The 21201-nt window shown below is 37.3% G+C and overlaps 1 protein-coding gene across 1 annotated transcript; it reads right to left on the bottom strand.

Moving 5' to 3' along the window:
• Positions 1 to 18700: 18700 nt before the first annotated feature.
• Positions 18701 to 20793, bottom strand: LOC103719072 (Pentatricopeptide repeat (PPR-like) superfamily protein). Its single transcript, XM_008808143.5, has one exon. The coding sequence runs from the start codon at positions 20752 to 20754 to the stop codon at positions 19075 to 19077; it is 1680 nt and encodes a 559-aa protein (XP_008806365.3). The 5' UTR covers positions 20755 to 20793; the 3' UTR covers positions 18701 to 19074.
• Positions 20794 to 21201: the final 408 nt, after the last annotated feature.

The following is a 21201-nucleotide window of genomic DNA, read 5'->3' as shown; positions in this document are numbered from 1 at the left end:
AAGTAGCCTTCGCACGGAAAAGAAAGACCTATATGGGATATAGGAAAAGTCCAATTCCCATCGACTGGAAATTGGGTTAAATATTTTTTTTTTTCCCCAAAAATACCTTTAAGCTGCTGGATACAATGAGATAAAGTCTTTTCCTTATTAAGAGTATAACATATATTTTACATAATTTTTTCAGAAAAATAGATACTCAACCAAATATAAGCCACTCTGAAATATACTACTTTCCTTTGGTCAACCAAATATACAAAAACCACTTTTCAAGTATTATATACTTAGGCATTAGCTTTTCAGAAAAAATATTCCAGTAAGGAAAAATTCTTTCCATCCTTAGTATAATTAATTTTTTGAATTTTGCGAAGACTAGCCACCATGCTATTTGAAGATATCAGCAGAGATGAGAAAACAACATGAAAACGATCAAGCTAGGTAGCATATTCCATCTCATTGGACGGTAAGAAGGAAAATATGCCGTTCTTTGGGAGCAGCGACCATCCTGTTCTTGATGTGTGAATCGGGCATCAATGAACTCAGGAAATTGCAGTAGTTGATTTTATTATGACATGGATCAACAATATTAGAGGCCCTGTTACATGTCCCGATTAGTTTTTGGTGGCACAACGGTCGCCAATGGGATCCATTTTTGATAATTATGCTTGGACATGTTTCATATGCTCGAAATTGATTTGGACCCAGGCCCTAAAACAACTCAGTTCGATAAGAATTGAAACTAGCATAAAACACATATGCACAAGTTAGTCTCATAATTCATCATCAGGTCAATTTATATTGATCAATGGATCACATTGCAAAAGTGAGAGGATTGTTGGGGCTCTGATTCTAATGTAATAGCATGTAAAAGAGTGCAGCATACAAAAATTTCGGGCTCTGATCATATGAGCTGAAATGTATCAAGTTGGAAAGGATGTTTGTGAGAAAGATTAAGACAATACGCTTGCTGCCGCATGTTACCAGACATATAATATGTAACCTATCGCCACTCAAAACCCAATCTGATGGGTTAACAAGCTGATGAGTGATGCTATTATGCTCGGTTGGGCTGGAGAGCCGCTGCACTGCACATGATGAAGAAAACAATCAGAGAGTCATCGGATTGTGTCCGATTAGGGACCTTCCGATCTCATATCTAGAGGGTCCCCATGCCTGATATTTATAGAAAAGTTGGTGTCACGGTTAGAATCATACAATTTGCGGATAAGTAGCTAAACTCCTTTCCTATCCACCAATCTGGATGATTACAGCCTTCCCTTTTAGGTGCACTGAGATCGCGCCGAGCCGTAACCAATTGTACTATCATTTGAAGATTTGACTGGTCATTGATTCCATAGGATATATGTCATCATCTAGTTGGTAGGCTGAGGTGGCAGGCAATATTTCGGGGGATGACGAATCTGAGTCAGATCATAACCTTAAGGGAGTTTTGCAGAAACTAGCACATTGACGAAGCTATAAAGCCATTCCAAGATACATTATCTTCCAATGTTAACCTAGAAATTGTCTATTTTTAGTGTCCAAAGATTTGAAGCTAGATGTCTACATATCGCATACTGGTGAAAGTCCTGACAAAAGATTGGTTCTTCGGGGAGGCTGATGACCTGCTCCTGCTCATGGAGAAATCTAGTTGCCTTGCATATTCTGCATGTCAATGTTACTGTGCAGAGATTGCTCAAGAGATGAGATAAAAAAGGCAACAGATATGTTTAAGAACATGAAGGAGCAAAGCCTTCCTCTCAGATATTTACTTTGCTATCAAAAGGATCAAAGGCTACTTCAAGTGAGTCCCCTCCACCTTGCTTGTTGAAACTGTTACGGCCATCAGTGAAGAGGGGAACCCTGGCATAAGAAGGCGGTCTTGCCTGATTCCGAGAAGCAGAAGGATGGATTTTACATGCACTTCAAAGATAATGCGAGAGTTGTACTGAAATTGAAGGGTAAAATGAGGAAGTCTTCTATCACCAGGCTAATTGGAAAGGATGGTGCTTTACATTTAGCAGGGATTGCAGCTCAAATATGCATCCAGTGTGACAAGTAATGAAGTCAGTGATTCCAATTCATGCAAATATTTTATACTGGGAGTTTGGCATCACAGGCATCTTTAATTGTGGTGATGAAATAGGAGACTGGTTGTGATCAGCTGGTGCTTGGCCTGATCTGTAGTTTGTTGTTTCAGATTCTGCTTGTAATGACTCTTCAGTCTGCCCCTGTTCACGTTTCTGTATTTATGATACCCAGTATTTTTAGTCTCCAGTCTTCAAAGGATGGGAAGAAAAAGAAAAATCACATACTATGAAATGTCTTTTGAGGATGATAGTGTTATTTTGATGATTAACAAGCAATTATCTAGAGTATATTATAAGTTAAATTGATACTTCATTTATAAGTTCATTACTCTCAGTATATTTGTATGAATTGATATAGATACATGTCTTTGTTCATTTGAATGAATCTAACCTTGAGATGCAGCAAAGTGTAGATTGAGTCGACCCAAAGGATGATTGGGTCGACCCCGGCACATCAAGAAGTCATTTGGCACACTTCTGCAAAATTGGCACAGATGAACAGTGAGTTGGGTCGACCCAAGGTAAGCATGAGTCGACCCAAACTTCAAGAACCTCAAAACATGAAAGAAATATGTTCTCTGGATTTACTGAGAGGGTCGACCCAAACAGTGGTTGAGTCGACCCAAGCTTGAGTCGACCCAAACCCTGAGAGGGTCGACCCAAAGGCAAGACAGAAAGGCAGACAGAAAATGGTTCTCTGGAATTACTGAGAGGGTCGACCCAAGAAGAAGTTGAGTCGACCCAAGTGAACTTTGAGTCGACCCAAAGAATGGTTGGGTCGACCCATGGGAAGGAAGGCTGAAATTCAAGTTTCTGTGTTTTCTGAGAGGGTCGACCCAAGGAATGTTTGAGTCGACCCAAGTGAAAGTTGGGTCGACCCAAGGACAGGTTGAGCCGACCCAAACACGGGCTGAAGCATAACGGCTAGTTCTGCAGATGTACTTTTTGTCCTTCCCAAGGTCAGTAACGGCTAGTTTTTCAAATCTAACCATTGGGGCTTGACCAAAGGATGTGGAAAGCTATTTAAAGGGGCACTATTCATCAGATAGAATAACTTTTGCAAGGAATATCAAAGAGTACACAAGAAAACAAAAGTGCCATAATCTTCTTCATCAAGAGCTTCATTCAAGAATCAAAGAAAGGGGTTGAGCAAATTCAAAGAGTCATCTAGAGCTCCATCCTCCCTTGAAGAGTGAAGCATCCTTGACAAAGAAGAGCAAAGCCACTTCAAAGCGATAAATATTTTCTAACTCTTCTTTGTAGTTAATATTGTTTCATATGCTCATTTAGGAGTTTGAATCTTTCCTTTTTGTTTATCAAACTATTTGTAAAGGTTCGTTGGTGAGCCCGTAAAACCAACAAAGGTTTTTGGTGAACCCGGAAAACCAAAGTGTATAGGTTCGTTGGTGAGCCCGTAAAACCAACAAAGGTTTTTGGTGAACCCGGAAAACCAAAGTGTATAGGTTCGTTGGTGAGCCCGTAAAACCAACAAAGGTTTTTGGTGAACCCGGAAAACCAAAGTATATAGGTTCGTTGGTGAGCCCGTAAAACCAACAAAGGTTTTTGGTGAACCCGGAAAACCAAAGTGTATAGGTTCGTTGGTGAGCCCGTAAAACTAACAAAGGTTTTTGGATTGTGAGCCCGGAAAACAATCCAACTGTAATCCGCGAGATTATAGTGAATTCCCAAGGGGTCGCTTGGGGAGTGGACGTAGGTGCTAAGGAGAGCACCGAACCACTATATATTGTTGTGTTTGTGTTGTGCTTGTGTTTACATTTATTCTTGCATTATCTTCCATCTTTGTTCTAGTTTAACTCATTCAAATAATCTAAGAAAGCAACCACCGCACTTAATTAAGAAAGCTTTTAAAACACCAAAATTGAGAAGAAACCAATTCACCCCCCCCCCCTCTTGGATTGTCACCTTGGGCAACAAGTGGTATCAGAGCAAGGTGCTCTAATAGTACTCATTGATCTCACAATCAAGAGTTAAAGATCATGACAACCCAAGTGGGATGTTCTATGAGTGAGGGACAATTAATTGATAGACCTCCACTATTTGATGGTATAAACTACACATATTGGAAAGCACGCATGCGCATTTTCATTCAAGCACATGACTACGATTTATGGAGTATCATAGTCAATGGGCTACATACAAATGCTAATCATGATAAGAAAATGGCTCAGCAAAATGCAAAAGCCATGAATATTCTATATTGTGCATTGGATGATAGTGAACTTAATAGCATATCTTTTTGCATAACTGCTAAGAAAATATGGAATATGCTTGAAGTTAAATATGAATGCACTAACGTTTCTAGTGAATTTGAAACTAGTTCCGAAGAAGAAGAGCATCAAACTGAAACTGAAAATCTATGCTTTGTAGCACATGAAGATGAGGTATGTACTCGAACACAAAGTGATTTCTCATTCAAAAATCAAGTACATACTGAAGCTCAATCTGATTTTACATTTGATGAACTTCATGATGCTTTTTCTGATTTATACTTAGAATATAAGAAGCTTAGTTTAAAGAATAAAAAGCTAAATCAGAAAAATCTATCTCTTGCTGAAAGCTATGATATAACTCAGAAAAATAATAAATTACTTTCAGAAGACAATGAAAGGCTAACTAAAGAAGTTAACAAATTTAAGCCTATAGTTGAAAAATTTACTATCAGCTCTGAAAAACTGAACTTAATGATAAATAATCAAAGAGCTGAATTTGAAAAGGCTGGATTAGGATATCAATCTTGGTACACACAAAAATTCCTTAATGATATATGTGTTAAATCCTCCACTATCTATCCTAAAACGGATTCTAATTTATCTGATGAGCCTAATGAACAAAAACAGAAAATTAAAAATCCATCATCTACTTATATTAAATCGATGTTTGTTAAATTTAATAAGAGTATGCAGAAATACATTCCTTATAATCCTAAAATCTGCAAGCCTATGGACAAAATAGCCATTAAGAAAATATGGGTTCCAAAAGGAACAATAATAGCTAACCTACAAGGACCCAAAAGAGCTTGGGTTCCTAAGTTGAAAATCTGAATATTTTCTGTAGGTGTGTCTAGCACTCAAGGCTCCAACAAAAGATGCTAATTTAGAAATTGGGTGCTCTAGACATATATTAAAGAATGAAACTTAAAATATACTTTAGAAAAATAATTGAAATGAAAAGAATAATGAAATTAGTAATCCTTGCATCTCATCATTCTCTTTGCCTTAGTATCTAATTAAAACATAAATTGGAGGTATTAATCAATTTTGTGATATAGGTAATATTTTTAAAAAAATATAATCAAATCACTTCATTTTATAGTATGCCTTACTTACTGCTGGATAAGTTGCTAAATGATTAATCAATTTATTAAGAATAACTCTATGAATTCTCTATATGCTTGATTGAGAGTTTTTATCAATGGAATTATCTTATTGATCATAGACATGAGAATGTATACTTGGTATGCCTTTAAATATATGCACTATGAATACCAAGATTAAAGAAACCACTTTTGGCATATAAAATCAACTCATACTAGTATGGACTTAATCTCAAAAGACCTTGTCATTGGTTCACTTAGATTAATTTTCGCAAGGTCAAAGTTTGCTATGTATGTCATCTAGAAAAATAAACTAGAATCATTTCTAAATTTGAAAACATTGTTTCCACCTTTTAGCCGTTGGAAATTCTCCATAAGAACTTATTTGGATCTCTAGGATTGTGAACCTAGGAGATAAGCTCTCTAATTTTGTAATTATGGATGATTTCTCAAAGCTAATGTTGGTTTTATTCTTGGCACTTAAATTGAAATATTTTCCGTTTTGGCACAAACTTACAAAAGGTTTCAAATGAAAAAGGTTTGCAAACTGTGAAAATTCATGGCACAGCTTTGAAAACCAATTTGTTGATAAAATGGTATTGAATACAATTGTGCTTGCACCAAGAACACTATTGCATATAGGGGTTATAAAAATATAAAAAAAAAATAATATAGAACCTTTGTTGTGTAAGGACAATGCTTTGTGATAGCAACTATCATCACAGCTTGTCATATTATAAGATTTCTATTAAATCTATTTTTAAAGAAAACCCCATGTGAACTCATGAAAAACAGAAAATCAAATGTTGCATACCTTCATGTTTTTCAGTTATACATATTATGTTCTCAAGAATGAAATATATGCCAAATCTGATAAAACAAGTATTTCTTTGGATATTACTCTTTAAGCAATGCATATAGAATATTCAATGAAAAGATACTAGTTGTAGAAAGATCAATTTATATTATTCTTATTAAAACTAGATCTTTTATTGAGAATATAGTTTATCACTTTGATTCTATGTAACAATCTGAATTTTGATAGAAACAACTATTTAAGATAATTTGATTAAAACTTAACTGGTATATCTTATTGATAATTATCTTAAGCAAATAGAATCTAAGCTAAATTGCTTTTGAAAATAAGAAATTGGTTTGACTTTGATAAATCTTCTTATTGCCTCACATGGGTGTCCTTGAACCATATTATTTAATAAAGTTATCTCTTCAGTTCAAGTGACTTGTGCTTGCTTATATTTAGGCAATCTCTTGAGTAAAGTGACTCAAATTCAATTATTGTCATGTCTCATGTTGAGTCATCTAGTTAAGAGATATGTTGTATGAATGTTTTTGTATCCTAGAGAACCTAATGAATTGCCTTCAAGAAAAGAAAAAGATTTTGCTAATGATACAGGATTTGTGAGCAAGAAATTTCAACTTGAAGGACACCTCGATGAAAGATACAATAAACATTCCCTTGGAAACAAAAAAAAAAGAGGAAGATTTTCTTCAGCCAAGGGTGTAAAGAATCTAAAAGGTATTTGGCTTGAAGAATGCTAAATGCACTGGTAATCTAAACTCTTCTCTTGTGAGTTAGTTGAGCAAAATCAATAGTCTGAAATTATATGGTAGCATGATTAAACCTTTAATTGCTGATCATCTTGATATCATGCTTCATTCTCATGCTAGTGATGATTGTTTCATGGTGTGATTAAATTGAAGTTTACTTTTTCCTATATAATGCATAACCATGAAATACACAAGTTTATGCCTCAAATCTCTAATTCAAAATAACTTGTGATAAGCTATGAATCATTGGGCATAATGAAAATGCTGTTTGCATGATATACATTTATATGCAGCATATTAGATTAATTCTTTATTCTGCTCTTTCATGTAAATTACTTGAGAATAACAAAAAGAGGGAGATAAAGAAAAGAAAATGAACAATTATTCAAGGGAAGTAAAATCTAAGTAAAGGCAAATACTCCAATCTTTAGGAAAAGCAAAACAAGCATAATATATTTGGCACATTTGTGAGACTAATATGAACATTCCTTTGGAAGAGATAAAATCCGTAATAAAATACACTTAAACAGGGAGAGTTTGAAGTGAACATTTTAACATTTCTATATTGCTCATCATAGGGATGGTGCCAATGGGGAGGCTAGTGGTAGTACCCGGCACTATTTGACCCAACTATTCGGTGTAGGGTATATTAGGGACGGCACAAGAGGGAGGCTAGTGGTAGTACCTCGTGCCCCTTCCAACTCCACCGGATAGGGAGCAAATAGAGTATAGAGCATAAGAAGGTAAAAATGAAAGTATATAAGAAGAATCAAGTCAAATTTTTAATCACTTGAAAACACACTTTAAGGATGAAATCAGTGCAAGATTATATTTAAATAGGAGGAGTTTATTTGAAAAGAATTGATTTTGATCACTGACATGCTTGCTCTTAATATTTTAATGCATGACTTAACACATAATATATTTTGCATATGGCATGATGTCTTGAATTATGGGTTCTCAATATTTTGTAATGCTCCATGCTTGGACAATTTGATTGAATGTTTGAAATACTACATAAAATTCTTATTTGGTATTATTGAAAAGAAATTTCAGAATTGTCGTTCACAATCATCTTTAAAATCTGAAAGTTGAATAAATTTGTAAAAAGGAGAAGAGAAGGATATCTCTATTTAGGCAAAATGAATTGATTTTGTTTTATCCTTCAACTTGCCTAACTTTGGTATATAATGTTCAAATTCATACCAAAACTCAACATAAATACAAATATTCTGAATATGCTCTTATATGTTTGAAATATGTGTTTTCAATCGTAATGATTTAAGATGAGCTACAATGTGAAGATACATATCTCAAATTACAACTTTGAAAGCCTCCTTGAGAATCTTTATGAAATTCAGAATCTGATTTTGTATAAAAGCTTAAACTCAATATGAATTTCTAGATAAAACTACAGCTTAAGAAAAATAGAATAATTCTGATGCCTTGATTGCTTGCCCCGATACGCATCTGAAACATATCATTTCTTATCTTCAAAGTGTACTAATATTGGTCTGAATGATGTGTCTTTCGATGATCTTGATTGCAAACAAATATTTTTAATATATGATTTTATTTTGATATTGAAAAGATTTATTGTGCTTCATATATACATTGCTGAAAAACTTTGATTAAGAAATTGAGTTCTATAAATATATATTCTTCAATGATCATCTATATGTTTTTTTTTTTTCTCTCCTACATTATTAAAGACTTCCATCAAAATATATATGTATATATATATTATTAAAAGAGTGAATGATCTTAAGTCTAGAAATATTTCAGCTCACTCAAATGATTCTTAAAAGAAAGAAAATGTAAATGCTTTTGAAAGAATTTGAGCTTCAAATGAATCATTTTCTGATTAATATTTCAGTACATTTTCTCAAAGATTAAGAGGAAGCATAACTTGTTCTTAAAAGATTAAAAAGAGTGATTGCTATAAATTTTGAATACTTCTAGATCACTCTACATTCTTGATATCATAAAGTTTCAGTTTTATTCACGTTTATCATTAAAATCTGAAATTCAACAAAAGATAAGAATAATTAAAGAAGAATGCATCTTTTAAGGGGGAGCTTTAGATATTCAGTATCTTATCCTAAAGTTACCTTAATTTGATGCATACCTTGAATTTTATGGATTGATTTTGATGAACCTCCTTATATTGCAAGACTTGCTTTAATTATATAATAAATTTATACCTTGAGATGAGTTCTATAAAGGTTGTCTTATCTCAAACCTTGAGTCTTATGAAAATAGAATATATTTTCGAGATTGACAATTTTATTGAACATTATCTTCAAATTCTAAAACTCTCAAATGGAATGATTAATTAAGGGGAAGAAAGAAAATTTCAGAGGGAGAGATCATATAGAACTTAATCATGTAAATTCACAACTAAAGATGAGAAAAAGAATACTAAATGTAAAGTGGTATTAAACTTTGTGCTTCATTGAATATCTTTTGAAAGTTGGATTTTCATCTGTACTTAATTGGTAAATCACTTGTTTTGAAAACTAAGTGAAAAGGATTTCATTTGTCTTAGTATTGGAAATTTGCTTTGGAATCTACTAATGAGCTCTTATTGGCTTGCACTTTAGTATTTCAATCATGAGCCAATTCATTTTAATTGATTTTGATGCTATGATCTTTAAAGGAGTAAAAGAAAGTCCTTAAGAGAGCTTTAAAAGAACTTTCAAAGCCCTGAATTTTATGTATCCTACATTGCATAAATTCATATCTTGGTATCTATGCTCCAATACTTTTATATCATGAAAGAACTTTGAAGTCATTAAGAACTAAGGATTCAACATAATCTTATATTTTTCGAGTATATAAGTTTTGATCTTTATCTGCTCTTATACTATACTCTAAAAATTAATTAGATTGCTCTCATGTGGCTATATACTTAATATATTAAAAAAAAAAAGGTATTGGATTTTCATTCGTACTTTCTTTGAATATTATTCTTGATACTCCTTGAAATAACTTGAAAAGGATTCCATCTACACTTGATTTCAAAACTATCTTTAGAATCTACATTTAGAGATCACTTCTGGCTTACATCCTAAATATCTCATTCCTAAAGCCAAACACATAGAAATAAGATATCATTTTATTAGGGATCATGTGCAAAATGGAAACATATGTATTGAGCATATATGCACTGAAAAACAATTAGCCGACATATTCACAAAACCCTTGAGTGAAGATAGATTCTGCACGCTAAGGAGGGAATTAGGCATATGTGATCCTTTTTATTGAAGAGATATAAAAGGGAGCAAGCAGTCTCATGATACATTCCTCCCATTTCTAAAAACCCATGAAACATGAGTCAAACTTGTAATCTATAGATTTCTTACTCATGTATCATTGTCCCAGAAAGAATTTGTAAGGATTGAAAGCAAAAAAAAATTTTTAGAAGCGAAAAGGAAGAGAAAGGAAAATTTCTGAACTTGGGTCGACCCAACCCAGAACAGAGTCGACCCAACGTTGAGTCGACCCAAGAAAATTCTTGAGTCGACCCAACGTCGGGACCCCACTGTTAAAAGGGGGACCCGTGAGCTATCTAGGGCACTGTTTACCCTTTGTCCTCTTCCGAAAACCCTATTCCCCACTCTCAAATCTTCTCCAATCATCTCCAAACAGTAGATTACTTCAAGATCTTGGAGAAATGGGACCCAAGAGAGCCGTAGCCAAGCGATCCGGGAGAGTCTCACGATCTTGTTTAGAGCCTAGGGTATGTATCTAGTTCTCATATGTATTTTGTGTTTATCATGCATCTTTAAACTTTGATTGAGGAACATTGTATTTGCTTTTGCTTTTGATATACTAAAATGTTCCTATTTTGATCAATAAAGTTTGAATGTTTGTTATTTATTGCATCTTTCCCATGTATCTTTTTGATGATAACAAAAAGGGGGAGAAGTAAAGAAAGAGTATTTATTTTAGGAAGTAAAGAAAGAGTATTTATTTGAGGATGAAAGAGTATTTATTTGAGGAGAAGTAAAGATCTTAGGTGAGAAGTAAAGATTTTGTGTAGATTAGATAAAGCAACAAAAAGGGGAGAAGTAAAGATATCTTTAGAGTAAGTAAAGAAAGAATAATAAGAGCAAAAGTAAAGAAAGTTAAAGAAATGAGAAGTAGAGAAAAAGAAATAAGAATTTATGCAAGAAAAGAGAAATAATTGGGCAAACAAATTAAAAATCATATAAGAAAGCTTATACATCTAAGGGGGAGCAATTTGTAACAATGAAATTGATTAAATCAAAAATTTCTATCAAATTTCAGAATTTGGCACATATAAATTCAGAATTTGGCACGCACCTCTCGCACCCCGATACATAACCTGAAACTCATATTTTATCTCAAATTTTTGAAGTTTCATCGCTAATGAATTATAAATGAAAGGGGGAGCAATTCAAAGAGTCAAATTGGCAACATTTAAATAATATAGGGGGAGATTTCACTCTTATATATGAAAAGCTGAAATTCAGCAATTTAAACCCTTTTATAAACTGTTTTTAAAGACAAGTATCAATAGGCTTATACTCTTTATTTTGTAATCATCAAAAAGGGGGAGATTGAGGATGATAGTGTTATTTTGATGATTAACAAGCAATTATCTAGAGTATATTATAAGTTAAATTGATACTTCATTTATAAGTTCATTACTCTCAGTATATTTGTATGAATTGATATAGATACATGTCTTTGTTCATTTGAATGAATCTAACCTTGAGATGCAGCAAAGTGTAGATTGAGTCGACCCAAAGGATGATTGGGTCGACCCCGGCACATCAAGAAGTCATTTGGCACACTTCTGCAAAATTGGCACAGATGAACAGTGAGTTGGGTCGACCCAAGGTAAGCATGAGTCGACCCAAACTTCAAGAACCTCAAAACATGAAAGAAATATGTTCTCTGGATTTACTGAGAGGGTCGACCCAAACAGTGGTTGAGTCGACCCAAGCTTGAGTCGACCCAAACCCTGAGAGGGTCGACCCAAAGGCAAGACAGAAAGACAGACAGAAAATGGTTCTCTGGAATTACTGAGAGGGTCGACCCAAGAAGAAGTTGAGTCGACCCAAGTGAACTTTGAGTCGACCCAAAGAATGGTTGGGTCGACCCATGGGAAGGAAGGCTGAAATTCAAGTTTCTGTGTTTTCTGAGAGGGTCGACCCAAGAAATGTTTGAGTCGACCCAAGTGAAAGTTGGGTCGACCCAAGGACAGGTTGAGCCGACCCAAACACGGGCTGAAGCATAACAGCTAGTTCTGCAGATGTACTTTTTGTCCTTCCCAAGGTCAGTAACGGCTAGTTTTTCAAATCTAACCATTGGGGCTTGACCAAAGGATGTGGGAAGCTATTTAAAGGGGCACTATTCATCAGATAGAATAACTTTTGCAAGGAATATCAAAGAGTACACAAGAAAACAAAAGTGCCCTAATCTTCTTCATCAAGAGCTTCATTCAAGAATCAAAGAAAGGGGTTGAGCAAATTCAAAGAGTCATCTAGAGCTCCATCCTCCCTTGAAGAGTGAAGCATCCTTGACAAAGAAGAGCAAAGCCACTTCAAAGCGATAAATATTTTCTAACTCTTCTTTGTAGTTAATATTGTTTCATATGCTCATTTAGGAGTTTGAATCTTTCCTTTTTGTTTATCAAACTATTTGTAAAGGTTCGTTGGTGAGCCCGTAAAACCAACAAAGGTTTTTGGTGAACCCGGAAAACCAAAGTGTATAGGTTCGTTGGTGAGCCCGTAAAACCAACAAAGATTTTTGGTGAACCCGGAAAACCAAAGTGTATAGGTTCGTTGGTGAGCCCGTAAAACCAACAAAGGTTTTTGGTGAACCCGGAAAACCAAAGTGTATAGGTTCGTTGGTGAGCCCGTAAAACCAACAAAGGTTTTTGGATTGTGAGCCCGGAAAACAATCCAACTGTAATCCGCGAGATTATAGTGAATTCCCAAGGGGTCGCTTGGGGAGTGGACGTAGGTGCTAAGGAGAGCACCGAACCACTATATATTGTTGTGTTTGTGTTGTGCTTGTGTTTACATTTATTCTTGCATTATCTTCCATCTTTGTTCTAGTTTAACTCATTCAAATAATCTAAGAAAGCAACCACCGCACTTAATTAAGAAAGCTTTTAAAACACCAAAATTGAAAAGAAACCAATTCACCCCCCCTCTTGGATTGTCACCTTGGGCAACATCTTTAAATGTTTGTATAGTGTCAGCATAGTAATGTTCGTCAGCTTAACTGAAAATTGCTATGTTTCAACTTTTCTAGCATTGCCACTTGCTGCTACTCTAAATGGCTTAAAAACGGTAATAAGATTTGTTATTTGTTAAGAATGATATTTTTCCTACTATTTGTCCATTAATTTGTTAGGAATTGATATTATCTATTCAACTAATATTTTAGGGAAAAGATCTCTCAGTAGGCCTTGGTTCCATGATCCTCTGCCATCCATAAGATGAGAGACATATACCATGCATCTCCACACCGCAATGTGTTGATAAAAAGTTTCGGAAGCTAATTAAGAGGGCCACTAAACAGCCATGGGTCTTGAATAACTCTAATGCTTTCTCCATTACCAACCTGCCAAATAAATTCTCCAGTTATCCATTTGGCCTCTCCGCAAATTGCTTTCCATATTGGTGATGGGTTTCTTTTAGTCCAATCTGTAAAATTATATCAAGCAGTCACAAGTCTACTCCACACACAATTTTTTCGCAATATCAACCTGGATGCTACCTTGCCTATCAAAAGCATCTCTTCTTAGCCGAAGTTGCTGTAGCCCCAGACCTCCTCTATTCTTTGGAGTACATACATTCTCCCAAGATATCAAGTGGAGCTTTCTTTGATCCAATTCATGACCCTGCAGGAATACTTTGAATATCTTTTCCAATTTGAACAATGTAGAAGATGGAACAGCACAATCAGACATGAGAAAGATAGGAGCCGAAGCCAAAACTGATTGGAGAAGGATTAATCTTCTTGAGAAGAAAAAATACTTCCATCACCAACCTTATAGACATGCATTGATTTTATCAAAGAGTGAGTTTAAACTTTTCATCCTTGAGTCTAACTCCATGAAGAGGAATGCCTAGATATATCCAAATGCCACCTCTCATTGGGATGCTAAATATATCCATGATCTGTCGCTTTAAGCTCGGACTGGTGTGTGGCAGCTGAATTGAATTTGGGATTTTTTGAATATTTACCCTCTGACCGGATTGTAGATAGTAGGTAGACATGATCCTTGCTAAATCTTGAGCATTTCTTTTGTTGACTTTTGCCACTAAGATCGCCGTCTGTAAATAGTAACTGTGATATAGAAGATCCTTGTCTACTTGGTTTATACACTTTTAATGATCTTTGTTAACTGCTTCCTGAATGATCTAGAAAGCATGTCAGAGCAGAAGACAAATGAAGTGGGCAACCTTGTCGAAACAAATCATAATTCATGTTTTGAAATATGAAAAGGAATAATGATTTTATTAGAACTTGAGCGGTATGATCCATTACAATTATAACGGTTCCGCTGGGTATTTCCCTATCCATCAATACACCAACAAGTGAAGCAAATAAATGCATGAAAAGGTACATTAATAGCATGGGTCAAATGACAAAATATCCCCTTGTGTAAATGCTACCTTGTCTAATACACCAGCAGTACTTTTGTCATATGCTGGGACGAGCAACGTAAGATTCGGTTAACTCTCATGTCCAAATTAAGAATTGTTAGATAGAATACTATAGCTAATTTTCATTAAGCCTCCATCAGTGAATTCGTGAGTCCCTCCAATCGAGTAGTTCTTTTACTTATAGGTAATTTGTTTATGTTTTTTTTTTTGTAATGGTAAAATTTATCCAACATGAGAAAAGGAATCCTCATTTTTTGACAGTATTGATCCCATCTTGAATATTGTATTTTCATATTAATCATAATATAAATCATGACTAATCTCTTGATATTATATACTGAGAAACTTGCTCAAAAGGGGTGACTCACCATAGATCCTTTGGTGGATGTTAAATCTCATATGAGTTAGAGAGTAAAGAGTGAAAACAAAAATACAGTAGAAGTGGAAAGGAAAAAAGAACTATTAAGAGAAACCAACTCTTTTATAGTGGAAAAAATTAATCATATTGGTCTAGGAGAAACGGAAGTATGTCTTGGACTCTAAACTTGAAAAGGCAAAGAAAAATGTAATGACAATAGATAAAAGAATACATCTAAAATCAGGAATCCCATCTAAATTAAGGCTGCAAATGGGTAGGAGTGACCCATGACCCAACCCAACCTGACCTGCTTAGACCCGACCTGGCCCGATTTGAAGGACTCGTGGGGCCGGGCTGGATCCTAAAATTAGACCCGTTCCATTTTTCGGGTTGGATCTGGATTTACTGAATTCAGACCTGACTCGACCTATTTAAAATTTGGATAATTTTGGATTTTCAATCCTACGACCCGACCTGACCCGAATCTGTAAAATTATTTGGACTCACGGGTTGCAGCCTGCGAGGGTGCAAACACAAGTTCTGAAGCCATGGATGGGTTGACCCAAACTAGATCCGAATCGGGCCAGATCCAGATCCGAATTGGATTCGAATTTTTTGGGTTGGGTCCGGGTTATAGATGGACCCGATCCGAATGACCCGTTGGGTCAAAAATTATAAACCCGACCTGAATGACCCGTTGAGTCAAAAATTGTAGCAGTGGACCCGACCCGACTCGACCCGATCTTCTATCGGGTCGGATTTGGGTCTAAAATTAAGACCCAAACAAGAAACTGGGTTGGATCGGGGTCACTCATGACCCAACCCGACCCGACTCATTTGCACCCCTAATCTGAATATATATATATATAAGGAAAAAAAAAGAACTACAAACCGAGCAAGATTTTATCCAAAAAAAATATAATGAAATGAAAAAAATAAAATAAAACATATTAAAAACAAAAATTAGAAAATATGTTATATACACCTGCTTTTATTTCACTATATTATATTTACATATGAAATCATGGCTAGGGTTGCAAGTGGTGGTAACCATAATGGTCTCAAATCCTGGTTGGACATACCGTGGGACACCAAGATGGGGTACTATCCCGAGTGGTGTCCCAATTGGTACGTCTTGAGACATCCCCTATCCCAAGATATCAGATGGGGCAGGATGGCGGTGCGTCCCGTTCCACAGGCAAACTAGGACAAGCTCTTTCCCACATAATTTAAAACTTTTGATAACTCCAATATCTTGTTGGGATACTCCTAGTTGTTTGACCAAAGCATCCAAGATGGTGAACATTTCAATAACTAAACCTTCTTCCATAATGATAACTAAGATTTGGACCCAACAATGCTAGAGCCGAATCAAGTAATTAGAGAGGTCAGTTTTGACAAGAAGTATATTATGAAGTCAAAAGTCTGATGAAAATGGAATCTTAGGTCCATAACAAAGATAAGGCTAATTCCAAACATTTCCAACAAGCTACAATGCAAGGCATGTAAAGTAGAAGCAAATGGTGTAGGACCCTTAACAACCTTTTACTGAATCGGGAGGATGGAGCAAGGGGATGACCTTGGGGCAAAGTGCTGAGAAACAATGACTGGGAAGAGCACAATAGAAACAGCCAGCTCATGGGGTGGAGATAATTTAGGATCAGAGCCTAAGATGGCACATCCAGCCCCTAGAACAAGAGAGACCAAAGTCATCATACCAAGAAGCAAGGAGAGTAGAGGAAGTCTGAGGCTAGAGCAATCCAAAGGAGAAGACAATACAAGAAGGAGACCTAGAAGATCGGGAGGAGATAGCACAAGTTCAACAAAGCTTCATAGAAATCATAGTCTTCATTGAGAAAGAGATTGACAAGTCCTAAAAAGAACCATGGAAGCAAGCTCTCAAGGGGAAATTTCATGGAAGAGGCTTCTCACCAGAGTTCATTTGAGAGGAGCTCAAGCTTAAATGGTGCCTTAGGAGTATTAGCAAGCATCCCTGAGGATTACATTTACTTTAAGATTGAGGACAAGATTCATGTCTTAACAATGGGGTGATACATCATCGTGGGCCAATACAAGCCATCGACACTAGAAGACTAATAACAATCCCGCCCATCATGCCTTTTTGTGGATGAGGCTTATTGGTCTCCCGATTCAATATTGAGAAAAAGAAATGATCCTCCACATCACTACCACAACTACGGCCACTTACTCTTGGATGAATGGATGGAAGATCTTATTAAGTGAGGTTATGCAATTTTCAGATTCATATTAATATTGCCCACTTCACCAAAGGAACAAGTTTTAAGTGTAAGGAATGGTCATTTTACAGGCCATATCATATGAGAACATCTAGGAGTTGTGCTTCAGTTGTGGGAGGATAAGGTACCTCAAGAAGTCTGCCCTCACCCAATGGGCAGCCATGAAGGATATAAGAGAATAGAATAGTGATGGCACAACAAGAAGCCTAAGCCATGATCAAGCCCCTAAAAGGTGACCACCAAGATTCTAGTCAAGGAGAGCAAGATGAGGATGATGACAACTCAGAACCAAACCAAACAAAGTTTTTTCCCCAGTCTGAATATCAGATAAAGTTGATCTAAGGTGATCCCATCCAACGAAGTAGAGGGTTGAATACACGTCCAAATCTTCTAAGCACAAAGGTGTGATTGAATAAGAGGATTTGAGGGACCACTCCACCAAGATTAGTGGAAATTCAAGGTATGTGATTCTCACTAAGAGTGGAAGCTGACAATCATTGGATGAGTCAGCTGCCCAACCAATGGATGTCTCAAGTAAAAGCTTTGCAGTTAGTAGACCAATCTGGAAAAGACGAGAGAAATAAAATAGGTTTGCTATTAAGGCTAATACTACAGCATCTAACAGTCAAGGGGCATTGTTATCCTGTGCGAAAGACATGATATTAGAAGATACATTGGTATCTGAAGCCTTACTACAACCCTCTAGCTTGACCTGAATCACAACAATTGCTGGAACTTGAAGGTTACTAGGCCATGGAGGTGAGGCCCAGCCCGACCAATGAGTTAATGTAAAATGTGCAGTCCAACTCTGCTAAAATATACTTTGTAATATTTGCAAAGATGATAAGCAAATGAATGTGTACAAGAAGATAAGTGAACAGGCTTGAAACATTTGCAACATGAAAGATATCATAACTTCATAAGCAAATGGATACAAATTAAATAATCTTGAGACTTGCATATGATGCATAAATATGGAACACCTAAAGAGCTGACAATTTTTGTTGACATAGAAAAACTCTATAAGCAGCAAATAAATCCAGTTCAAGTTTTCATTATGCCATGCATGCCACTGCTAAGAATTTGCAGCCCATATCTAGCAGAAGTATAAAATTTAGAAGTAGCAAATTTATGGAGAAGCATTAGAGGCTGATAACTCTTACCGAACATGTGTCAGAGTCAAACCAATGCCATGTCAAGATTTGTTTGTTTGTATCATTTAAAAGACTTCATTTTGAAGTTAAAGAACAAGGATAGATTTCTTCATTCCTGAACCAATTTATATTCCAAATGTATTGATGATTTTTGCGCGTCCACACAATACTGATATTTTCATCCAACAAAGCACATGAACAGCAGCACCTAAAAGAAAGTCTTCGTTGCTTAAAAGGCAAACATGAAGATGCTTGCTCCTTATAAAGCTATGAAGTTTATAGTCATCATTTCATCACTAACACCGCCCAAATTCTGACTTTATTTGAGATGCAAAATTTCAGTATATGTTTCTCAAGCTTGAGAACTATATCAATATATATATATATATGGACAACCCAGCATGAACTGTGAGTTGCCAGGCTGGTTACCATTTCTTGGCCATCAATTATATGAACATTCAAATTGTAGATAGCAAAATTTAAGCACAAGGTCACCTTGCTGCATGTGTTAAATTCAGCTGTCCTTCCCTATCAAGAGAACATCACCAAAGATTTTCTGGAGCTCATCATCTTTGTCCACATAATTATAATCTTAAGCATCTTGACTCAGCCTCCTGAAAATAAAAGATCGAACAGCAGTTTGGTACCAGACACTTGTGCGGTCATGTATCTAACACTGCATGGATATGCTCTCTCCATCTATCAGTGTCACTGACCACTTTCCTTATGAACACATCCCAACAGCCCACATCCAGGAATTTCCCTCTACCTGAAGCTGCACGCTGAAGAACCTTACCAACCTCCTCTTCATCTCCAGATTCGAAAAGCCCATCAACCAACACACTGTACGTGAACTTATCCGGAATACAACCCTTCTCGAACATCTCGTCCAATACCATCACCCCCTCCTTCGCTTTCCTGGCCTTACAAAACCCCTTGATCAGCACATTATAAGTGAAAACATTGGGCATACACTTCCTCTCCACCATATCATCCCACAATCTCCCTGCCTCCTGCAGCTCCCCGTTCTCGCACATCCCTGAGATGAGCGTATTATATGTCAACAAGCTTGGAATAAACCCCCTCTCGAACTGATCAAAAAGCTTTCTTGCCTCCCAAACCTTCCCCTTCTTACACAACCAGTATATCAACGTGCTCGAGATGGAATTGTCAGGGGTTACATTCTTCTTCAAAAGCCTCCTCCATATCTCGCAAGCATCCTCCACCTTCCCATCCTCACACAGAGCATCAATCACCTTACAGCAGAGCGATGACTCCGGCATGTACTTCCCATCAAGCATGTCAAGAAGCAAGTTCAGAGCTTCTCCCGACTTCTTCTCCTTGCAGCATGCCTCAATCACAACGGAGTAAGTGACGTCGTTCGGGGGAATGCCAGCTGCCTCCATCTCGTCCATGGTTTTGACAGCGTCAGAGAGCTCACCATGGTGGCAGTAGCCGTCAATGAGGACAGTGTAGGTGGTTGCATCAGGGGAGTAGCCACGGCTGAGGATCGTATCAAAGAGGGCTCGGGCAGCAGGGAGGTCGCCGTGGGCGCAGTAATAGGCGATAATGGTGGTGTAGGTGATGACATTGGGGACCATCCCCCATCCGGGCATTTCTTCTAGCACCTGGAGCGCGCCGTCAATGTCACCCATCTTGCAGAGGGCCTTAAGGAGGATATTGCAGGAGCAGACGTTGGGGATGACGCCGAAGCGGGAGCGGCAGCGGCGGAAGAGTGCGGCGGCGAGGCGGTAGCGCCGGTTCTGGATCATGGCGTTGAGGAGGGCGTTGAAGGAGCGGACGGAGGCTCGGACACCGAAGGAGGGGATGGAGAGGAAGGTGCGGAGGGCGGCGGCAGGGCGGGAGGCGAGGGAGTAGGCTCGGATGAGGGTGATGAAGGCCTGCTCGCCGCAGCGAGCGCCGGAGCGGCGGAGTTCGGTGAGGACGGGAGGGATGAGGTGGAAGGCACGGTCGCGGGCGAGGCGGTCCATGAGGGCGTGGTAGGCGAGGTAGGAGGGGGAGAAGTTGGGGACGAACATGGCTGCGTGGCGGAAGGCAGCGAAGGCGAGGTCGGCGGAGGGCTGGCGGCGGATGAGGGAGGCGAGGCGGCGGGAGGTGAGGGGGGAGGGCCAGGGGCGGACGGGAGGGGTGACGGTGTAAGAGGCGAGGAGGTCGGAGGGGGAGCGGAGGGAGGAGAGGTGGTCGAGGTCGATGGGGGAGGAGAGGTGGGCCAGGTCCACCACCGTGGAGAGGTGGCGCCGCCGAAGGAAGAGGAGGAGAGATTGGCCGGAGCGCCGCCACCCAGGGTGGAGGAGGATCTCGGGATTCATCTTCCCCGTCATGGCACGAGCTATGCTCGTGAGGCGGACTTTCTCGAGTGGCTTCTTGATATAAAAATATCATTTATATCTATATTCTATTTTTGTAAATAAAAAATACCATTAAAAAATATTTTTATTATTTTAAAAATACAAAGGAATAAAACTTAGACATAGCTCATGATGTAAATATTTTTGTAGATGCAATTTTTACTGTTCTCACCTGACTTTATACAACTAGATCTTCTCATGTGCAGTGCACGAGCTGAATTTAAAAAATAAAAAAGAAAAAACATATGATTGAAGGTTCGGCGATTAAATTAACGAAAACAAAAACTTCTTAATAGCGAGTTGCAAATGGATTGAATTGGCCCACTTCCAATTTAGAATAGACATGAAACTAATGCAGTTCAATCCAAAACGAAGCTATTTGGATTAAGTTTAGATTCAAATGCATAACTCCTATTTCAG

The sequence above is a fragment of the Phoenix dactylifera genome, chromosome 16, assembly GCF_051530095.1.
Source record: "Phoenix dactylifera cultivar Ajwa chromosome 16, Ajwa_hap1_PhDact_Kaust_v1.1, whole genome shotgun sequence".
Classification (NCBI taxonomy): Eukaryota; Viridiplantae; Streptophyta; class Magnoliopsida; order Arecales; family Arecaceae; genus Phoenix; species Phoenix dactylifera.
Note: the sequence above shows the minus strand (reverse complement) of the source record. Positions and strands in the feature narration are given on the sequence as shown.